At 42.5% G+C, this 9,127-nt stretch overlaps 1 protein-coding gene across 1 annotated transcript; it reads left to right on the top strand.

Annotated features, from left to right (window-relative positions):
- The first annotated feature begins 341 nt into the window (after nucleotides 1–341).
- On the top strand, nucleotides 342–9,122 carry hnf1a (HNF1 homeobox a). Its single transcript, XM_061671050.1, has 10 exons — nucleotides 342–637; nucleotides 2,540–2,739; nucleotides 2,827–3,007; nucleotides 7,286–7,488; nucleotides 7,644–7,786; nucleotides 7,865–8,006; nucleotides 8,080–8,265; nucleotides 8,339–8,454; nucleotides 8,545–8,629; nucleotides 8,992–9,122. Exons 1-10 carry the CDS (start codon nucleotides 342–344, stop codon nucleotides 9,120–9,122), a joined length of 1,683 nt encoding a protein of 560 aa, XP_061527034.1.
- The last annotated feature ends 5 nt before the right edge of the window (nucleotides 9,123–9,127 follow it).

Below are 9,127 nucleotides of genomic sequence, written 5' to 3'. Positions count from 1 at the left end.
ACTAATTGTGAGTGTACTTTGGTCACTGTTGAGGAATGAGGGAGAGGGGACAAAGTTCAAGGCGGCGGGGAGGGGGTGAAGAGGAAGAAGGTTCAAAAAAAGAAAATTGAGCTTTGAAAGCTAAACAGCAGGTGGAGAGTTAAAACCAGGCAGCTCAGGATTCATCGAGAGGAAAGTAAACATCAAGGAAAAGAAAGTGTAGTTTTTTTGTCTCCACTTAAAAGGGATTACAAATATAATGGCACCCTGCTTTGCCCATCCGGCCAAGCTTTGAGTGTGTAACCGGCACATGAGAGCAGAGAGTTTGTTTGCAAAGCGGGAGCAGGTAAGGCATCAGAGTAATGGAGGGTGAGGAGAGGGCCGGGGCTGCCATGGCGAGGTCCAGCCGTCTGACGGCCCTTCAGGAACAGCTGGTCTGGGCCCTGCTAGAATCGGGCCTGTCCCGTGATGTCTTGATCCATGCAATGGGGGAACTGGAACGAGAAAGGGCGAACGGAACAGACAAGGGAGAGAGGGGGGATGGGGAGAGCTCCGAGGAGGGAGAAATGGATTACCCACCACCGATATTCCGAGATTTGGAGAAGTTCCCCCCAGAGGAGGCAGCCAAACTGAGGGCTGAAGTGGAACAGCTCGTGCGGTAAGTTTGATCCCAGCACTGAAGTCTGCACAGAGTTGTTTCCTCCCAATGCGGGGAATAGGAAAATATCTTGAAAATGTGCTGACCACCACCTTGTTGCCGCATTTACTCCCCCTTAGTTTTTACCTGAGAACATAACCTGCAAATGTTCACTGTGGGACACCTCACAAGCTCGGTTTCCCTCTCTTCCCGATTGCTCCCTCCTTCTCCAGCTCGTCTGCCTCGCTCTGGTGTCCGAAGCCAATTTAAAGAGGCTTCCTCCTTTGCTAGTTACTAATTACCCACTCCCATCATTATTCTGTGGCCAATTCTTAATAAATAAGCTACATGCATATGCAGGTGAAGATTAATGGAGAAGGGCTGGTCTTGAGTCAATGTTTGCATAGCCACACGTGAGGTATCTTAACATTTGAATAACTCATTTCTAATACAGTATCTGCTTGAAATACTGCATTTTCTAATCCTTTAAAAGTGAAATGTTGACAGTAAAAGTTTCTCAAAAGACAATATTTAAGACAAAACAATATTTTACTTTGAACCGGACTTCATTACAGAACTAATGACATGTTTGTTGTTGTTACTTGTACGTTTTTCATCTATTATTGTCTTACTTTTGGAAATTTTTAAATAAGGCTTTCCATGCTCAGTATGCTTTAGATGTTTTCACTGCTGATCTGAAGGAGTTGGACTTTGGTCCTGTGTACTTCCTCTTATCGCTCTCTCTGTCAATAATGCTCCCGGGACACTTCTTTCCAAGTGATCACATCTGACATCTGTTTTAAGATTTTTTTTATTCTCTCTTTTGAAATCAATAGATCTTCAGTATTCCCTCTAAAATAAAAAATAAAAAACCTCATCACTATTTTGAATTACAATATAGGACATACTTTACAAAAATAAACTCCAGCATTTTATAAACAACAAATGAAGTAAAATCTCAGTTACACTCTCTGGTGACATTCTAAGGGCGTAGAACAAGAGCTGTAGCAGAAGTGTTGAGTCACAAAGACAAAAAAAGCAGATTTAAAACAAATGTCACTGTCATAAAGTTGACAATTACGTTATTTATTGTGGCTGTTGTTTACATTGGTGAAAAACTACACTGCAACATATGAAGGCCATTATATTTATTTGAAGCAGGACTTCATGGTAAGTATCCCGTATACATCAGGTCTTATGCAAAAAGTCTTAGGGTACCACTAGCATTCTTATTTTAATTACCCTTTTTCATAGCAGTCACATGGGCCAAGGAGCAACCTGTTACATTTTGAGTGAAATTTTACTTTTATACAGTCATTATTGTATGGTGAAAATAACAAATCTAAAGTGAACCTACCGTAAGAACAATAAAGGAAGCATCATTATCCCAGTGTAATTTCAATACATCCGTTATAAATATACCTAAAGTTGTGGGTGATGAGGGCTGAGATATTTTACTTCATTTGACTTTTACTTACAGTAAGTAGCAGTTTACTCTTCTATATCAGACATCAATATTATAAATGCATATGATGAACGATGTAAAAGCATAGGAGGGATGTAAAAACATAAATGTGACCACTCAATAGTAGAGAGGTTCTGGACTCAAATTTATCCCTGTGTGCCATTTGCATGTTCTCCATGTGCTTGTGAGGGTTTCCTCCCACATAATCCTGTATGTTATGCAGGTTAATCGAAGACTGTAAAATTGCCCATAGGGATGATTGTAAGTTTGAATAGTTATTTGTCTCTATGTGCCCTGTGAGTGGCTAGCAACCAGTCCTTGGTGTATCCCACCGCTTGCCCAAAGTCAGTTGAGATACGCCCCAACTCATCCGTTAACCTAAACAGGATAAGCGATAGTAAATGAGTGGATGAATGAATGAGCCAAATGGGTCTGTTTTGTATGTCTGGTTCCAACAGGGAGGACCCGTGGCATGTTGCAAAAATGGTGAAAAGCTACATGCAGCAACATAATCTCCCTCAAAGAGAAGTGGTAGAGTCCACAGGACTCAATCAATCACACCTTTCCCAGCATCTCAACAAAGGCACGCCTATGAAGAACCAGAAAAGAGCTGCACTGTACAGCTGGTACGTCAAGAAGCAGTGTGAAATCAGCCAGCGTGAGTACAAGCAGCTTGAGGGCTGTATGAGCCATAATGTCTGATTTCAAAATCTAAAAGTAAAAGTATGTGACCATTACTTGCTAGAATTCACCAATGCCAAACATGGCCTCACGTCTATGGAGGAGCAGGGTGAGGACTCCAGGAAGGGTCGGAGAAACAGATTCAAATGGGGTCCAGCTTCCCTGCAGATACTTTTCCATGCCTATGAACGCCAAAAAAACCCCAGCAAGGAGGAGAGAGAACGCTTAGTGGAGGAGTGTAACAGGTGGGACACAAAAGTAGCATTTTCATGCATCATAGATTTACTTTGTGTCACTTAATCTGCTCTCTAATCCAGTCAACATTATATAAACGTACAAGTCTTCACAAACTGTCTTCACACACGATCTTCAACCCCAGTGGGAAATATATCCAAGTCAAAATCAATCTAGAATCTTTTTGTGGCTATGAATGTGTTACGGCTGCCCAATCTAAAAAGATCCAACACAAAATACAAGTTGTATCAAAACAACTGCCTTTACAGTGATACAATCTTCAGTTGTTATCTGAAATGTATTGATTCAAAAATGTTTATTTATTATAGTCATGTCAATCAAAGGGAAATTCAACTCACACTCTTCTGAATATTTGTTTTGCATACGATAAAGAGCAGGGCCCTGCTCAAGGGCACCTGACAGTAGTCGGGAAAGAGATTAGAATCTCTCCAACAACTACTGCAGTTGAGAACCACTAATGCATGTCATAGTTTCACTGGGAAAAGCTAGACCACTTCTTCTTAAAATATAAATATATATATACATATAAATATAAAATATATCTCAATATGATGCAGTCTAGTTCCAAGGCACTTTACAATCATAGTAGCTCATCTGTAAGGACTTGAGCTTTGGAAAATGAGGGGGACAGTTTGGGTCCTATCGTGGACAAATGTGAAATAACATCTACAGTGGGTACGGAAAGTATTCAGACCCCCTTAAAAATTGTTTTTCTTTTTTATATTGCAGCCATTTGCTAAAATCATTTAAGTTCATTTTTTCCACATTAATGCACACAGCACCCGTATTGACAGAAAAAAAATGTAATTGTTGAAATTTTTACAGATTTATTAAAAAAAGAAAAACTGAAATATCACACAGCCATAAGTATTCAGACCCTTTGCTCAGTATTTAGTAGAAGCACCCTTTTGAGCTAATACAGCCATGAGTCTTTTTGGGAATGATGCAGCAAGTTTTTCACACCTGGATTTGGGGATCCTCTGCCATTGCTCCTTGCAGTACCTCTCCAGTTCTGTCAGGTTGGATGGTGAACGTTGGTGGGCAGCCATTTTCAGGTTTTTCCAGAGATGCTCAATTGGGTTTTAGTCAGGGCTCTGGCTGGGCCATTCAAAAACAGTCACGGAGTTGTTCTGAAGCCACTCCTTTGGTATTTTAGCTGTGCGCTTAGGGTCATTGTCTTTTTTTTTTTACATGAACCTACGGCCCAGTCTGAGGGTCTGAGCACTCTGGAGAAGGGTTTCGTCCAGGATATCCCTGTACTTGGCCACATTTATCTTTGCTTCGATTGCAACCAGTCTTCCTGTCCCTGCAGCTGAAAAACACCCCCACCGCATGATGCTGCCACCACCATACTTCACTGTTGGGACTATATTGGACAGGTGATGAGCAGTGCCTGGTTTTCTCCACACATTCCACTTAGAATTAAGGCCAACAATTTCTATCTTGGTCTCATCAGACCAGAGAATCTTATTTCTCACCATCTTGGAGTCCTTCAGGTGTTTTTTAGCAAACTCCATGAGGGCTTTCATGTGTCTTGCACTGGAAAGAGGTTTCCGTCGAGCTACTCTGCCGTAAAGCCCCGACTGATGGTTGACTTTCTAGAACTTTTGCCCATCGCCTGACTGCATCTCTGGAGCTCAGCCACAGTGATCTTTGGGTTCTTTTTTTTACCTCTCTCACCAAGGCTCTTGTCCCCCAATTGCTTAGTTTGACCCGACGGCCAGCACTAGGAAGGGTTCCAGTCGTCCCAAACGTCGTCAATTTAAGGATTATGGAGGCCACTGTGCTCTTAGGAACGTAAAGTGCAGCAGAATTTTTTTTTGTAACCTTGGCCAGATCTGTGCTTTGCCACAATTTTGTTTCTGAGCTCTTCAGGCAGTTCCTTTGACCTCATGATTCTCATTTGCTCTGACATGCACTGTGAGCTCTAAGGTCTTATATAGACAGGTGTGTGGCTTTCCTAATCAATGCCATCAGTATAATCAAACACAGCTGGACTCCGATGAAGGTGGAGAACCATTTTAAGGATGATCAGAAGAAATGGACAGCACCTGAGTTTAATATATGAGGGTCACAGCAAAGGGTCTGAAGACTTATGGCTGTGTGATATTTCAGTTTTTATTTTTTAATAAATCAGCAAAGATTTTAACAAGTCAATTTTTTTCTGTCAATACGGGGTGCTGTATGTACATTAATGAGGAAAAAAATGAACTTGAATGATTTGAACAACGTGCCCAGTGAGCATTTCGGGGTATCAGTGTCTTGCTCAAGGACACCACAGCTGTGAGTCCGGGGCATGTTGGCAGATGGTCCAGTCGGGGTCTTGAACCTATGCCCCCCACGGTGGCATCTTAACCATTGGGCCATGGCTGCCCCACTGAAGTAACATTAGTCCACTTACCTAATGTTCTGTGTAGGAACTTGAAATTTGTTTTTACCAGATGTCTGCCACCTACCCAAAATGGGTCTGCGATCCACTTTTGGGTCCAGACCCACCAGTTGAGAATTACTGACATACACTATATTGCCAAAAGCATTTGCTCATCTGCCTTGTCTCACATATGAACTCAAGTAACATACTATTCTTAATCCCTAAAGTTCAGCTATCACTTAAGTTCTTATGGGAATCAAGGCACGTGAGTGAGCGAATACTTTTAGCAATACAGCGGCAGAAATATTTAACACGTCACCATTTTTCTCACTAAATATACTTCCAAATGTCCAATCGATACATACAAAGAAAGTACAACAAATGAGATCAGAAATTAAGTTGTGTGCAAAAATGTGAAATGACACAGGGAAAAAGTATTGAACACATGACGAAAGGGAGGTGCAAAAAGGCATGGAAAGCCACCTAAAATCTATCAGTAATCAAACTTCAATTCAACCCCATGTCAGTGCAAATGAATATCAGCTGGTTCAATCCAAATTGATGGCCTACAAAAAGGTATCATGGCCAAGGTGTGAGTCAAGACACATTTCATGATCGGTAAGAGCAAAAAGCTGTCTCAAGACCATCGCAAACTAATTGTTGCAAAACATAACAATGGCATTGGTTACAGGTGCATATCTAAGCTTCTGAAAGTTCCAGTGAGCACGGTTGGGGCCTCAATACGTAAGTGGAAAGCCAATCATACCACCATAAATCTGCCTCCATCAGGTGCCCCTTGCAAGATTTCTGACAGAGGAGCACAAAGAATAATCAGAAGATTTGTCCGAGAGCCAAGGACCACCTGTGGAGTGCTTCCAAAAGACCTGGAATTAGCAGGTACTGTTGTCACATGGAAAACAGTGAGTAATGTACTCCGCCGCCATGGCTTGTATGCGAGCTCACCACGCAAGGCCCCATTGCTGGAAAAAAAAAAAGCATGTCAAAGCTCGTTTATAGTTCGCTGAACAACATTTAGACAAGCCAGTTAAATACTGGGATAATACAGTCTGGTCTGATGAGAGCAAGATTTAACAGTTTTGATGCCACAATGCACACCACATTTGGAGGAGAAATGGCACTGCACATCACCCTAAAAAAACACCATGCCAACAGTGAAGTTTGGTGGTGGGAACATGATGGTCTGGGGCGGATTTTCAGAAAATGGTACTGGTAAACTTCACATTATTGAAGGAAGGATGAATGGGCAAATCTACCGAGACATTCTTGACAAAAATCTGCTGCCATCTACGAGGATGATGAAAATGAAATGAGGGTGGACATTTCATCAGGATTGATCTCAATTAGTTTCAAAGAAAAAAAGTAAAGCTGGTAGAATGGCCCAGCCAATCACCTGACTTGAATCGAATCGAAGATCTATGGAAAGAACTGAAACTCAAGGTCCATAAAAGAAGGCCACGGAACCTTGAAGATTTGAAGACTGCTTGTGTGGAGGAATGGGCCAAAACCACACCAGAACAATGTATGTGACTAGTTTCACCATATTTTAAAGTGGTCATTGCAAACAAAACCTTTTTTACAAAGTGTTAAATAAATACCAGTTCAATACTTTTCCCTGTGTCATTTCACATTATTACACACAACTTAATTTCTGAACTTTTTTGTTCTACTTTCTTTGTATGTATGGATTACTTGGGTTGTCCCCAACAACTGGCGAAATGTTCATGTCAATAGCACGTTTGAAAATATATTTCATGAGAAAAATGGTGACGTGTTAAATACTTATTTCGGCTGCTGTATAGTGAATGCAGGTCATCAATGAGCTGCACTTAAAAAAAAAAATTAAAAAAAAACCTCATTGTGGTTCCTCCTCCTCCAGGGCAGAGTGTCTGCAGAGGGGGGTGTCCCCTTCACAGCTTGCTGGCCTGGGCTCCAACCTGGTAACTGAGGTCAGGGTGTACAATTGGTTTGCGAACCGCAGGAAAGAGGAAGCCTTCCGGCACAAACTAGCTCTTGATGGGCCTTTCACCAGCCACACGGGTTCTTCTTCGAACCCCAACCTTTCTTCAAGTCCAGAGCTCAGTAATAGTTTTAAACTTTCACATATGAAATCCCTTTTAACCTTTCATTTAAATGAGTAATTCTCTCATTGATATGGATGTGGCACCTTTCTTACAGTACTGTGTGTGACAGAGTGACAAAAGGCGTTCGTTTGGTGATTTTGTGTTATTTCCCAGGTGCCAAATACAGCCATCAAATCCACTGTGATACCCTGAGGTCAGCCAGAGGTATTGGAGGGGAAAGTGTGGGGCACCTTTTGGTCAGTCCTGTCCAGCTAGAGCCAAGCCACACACTCCTTGAGAGCCACCATCCCAAATTGGTGAGGGAGTGTCCCATGACCCCCTGATATTGCTCAACAATTGGGGGCCATCATGATCATGTTGCCATCTGGTCTTAGGTTTCCAGTGGAGGCCCACTTCCCCCTGTAAGCACTCTGACCTCACTCCACAGTTTGTCCTCCTCCCCCGCATCCTCGCAAGGCCTCATCATGGCTTCTCTGCCCAGCGTCATGAGCCTAGGAGAGTCCTCACTTCTCATTGGTAAACAGTACATTTTAAATGGCGAGTTTTAGATGGCTCCATCAATTCTTTACACTCATCTGACCATTCTCAGGTCTAGCTTCAACACAATCTCAAACGGTACCAGTCATAAACAACATGGGAGGTGGTTTCACGACTCTGCAGCCAATCTCATTCCAGCAGCAGCAGCTTCACGCCCAGCAGCCAATGCCACAGCAGCTCCAAAGTCAAATGGGTTCCAGTCCATTTATGGCGACCATGGCACAGCTGCCAAGTCACAGTATGGCTGCAGCAGCAAGCATAATTCAGCATATTTTGTTGAGAGTGGCACTTCATTCTGCTTTTGATTTTAGTGTATAGCAAGACTGATTCGCTACAGTACCCTTCGTCTAGTCTTCTGTCTCAGGCCATGGTCATCACTGAGAGCAGCAGTCTGGGGACACTAACCAGCCTTGCATCTGTCAGACAGGTGACTTAATTTGAGTACACAGGTCATCACAACATGAATGATCTCTGTGTGCTGGAATTTCTCAAATGCCACTATGATATTTTTGGATAGATTTTAACAGCTGATCCTGAGGAGCAGACAGACCCTTCACTGCAGGAAAATTCTCTGCACCTGCAGCCACACACACCTTTACCAGGTAGGTGGCTCTGAGTGGAGATTGCATGATGACAGTGAACCTCTGGCCTATAAATGCTACTGTAACAGTGGCGTGATTTGCTACGACAACTCGAAATGTATGTTACATAAAGCTGGCGAGGTCTGAGCTTGATTACATGTGCAAGTGTCACTTACCATTTTTTTCATTCATCAATCAGGCCACTGCTACACATCTGTGGTAAAATAAGGTTGAGGTAGTACAAGACTGTCTAAAATCACACTCAAATCAATCAAAATGGTTGTATTGTCACTTTAGTACCGGTATTACTATTATTGTGATTCTTACTCGCCCGTATCATTTGCCGCCCAGATAAATCGAGAAATGTTGTGCTTCGCCAACAGCATCCAGCCAGAGCCCAGACCTGTATCCTGCCTCCCAGACAACAGACAGTCACCAGTCTCACCTTCTGTCACCTTCACCAACAGACATTAGCACGTACATCCCTACACAAATGGTCTCTACATCACAGTAGTGCTG

This window comes from Phycodurus eques, chromosome 3, assembly GCF_024500275.1.
Source record: "Phycodurus eques isolate BA_2022a chromosome 3, UOR_Pequ_1.1, whole genome shotgun sequence".
Taxonomy (NCBI): domain Eukaryota; kingdom Metazoa; phylum Chordata; class Actinopteri; order Syngnathiformes; family Syngnathidae; genus Phycodurus; species Phycodurus eques.
Note: the sequence above shows the minus strand (reverse complement) of the source record. Positions and strands in the feature narration are given on the sequence as shown.

Excerpts from the sequence above, each read along its gene's own strand:
- hnf1a (XM_061671050.1), top strand. The coding sequence starts at position 342 with ATGGAGGGTGAGGAGAGGGCCGGGGCTGCCATGGCGAGGTCCAGCCGT. Across the intron at positions 638-2,539 it reads GAAGTGGAACAGCTCGTGCG|GGAGGACCCGTGGCATGTTG; the intron begins GTAAGTTTGATC and ends TGGTTCCAACAG. Across the intron at positions 7,787-7,864 it reads AGAGCCACCATCCCAAATTG|GTTTCCAGTGGAGGCCCACT; the intron begins GTGAGGGAGTGT and ends ATCTGGTCTTAG.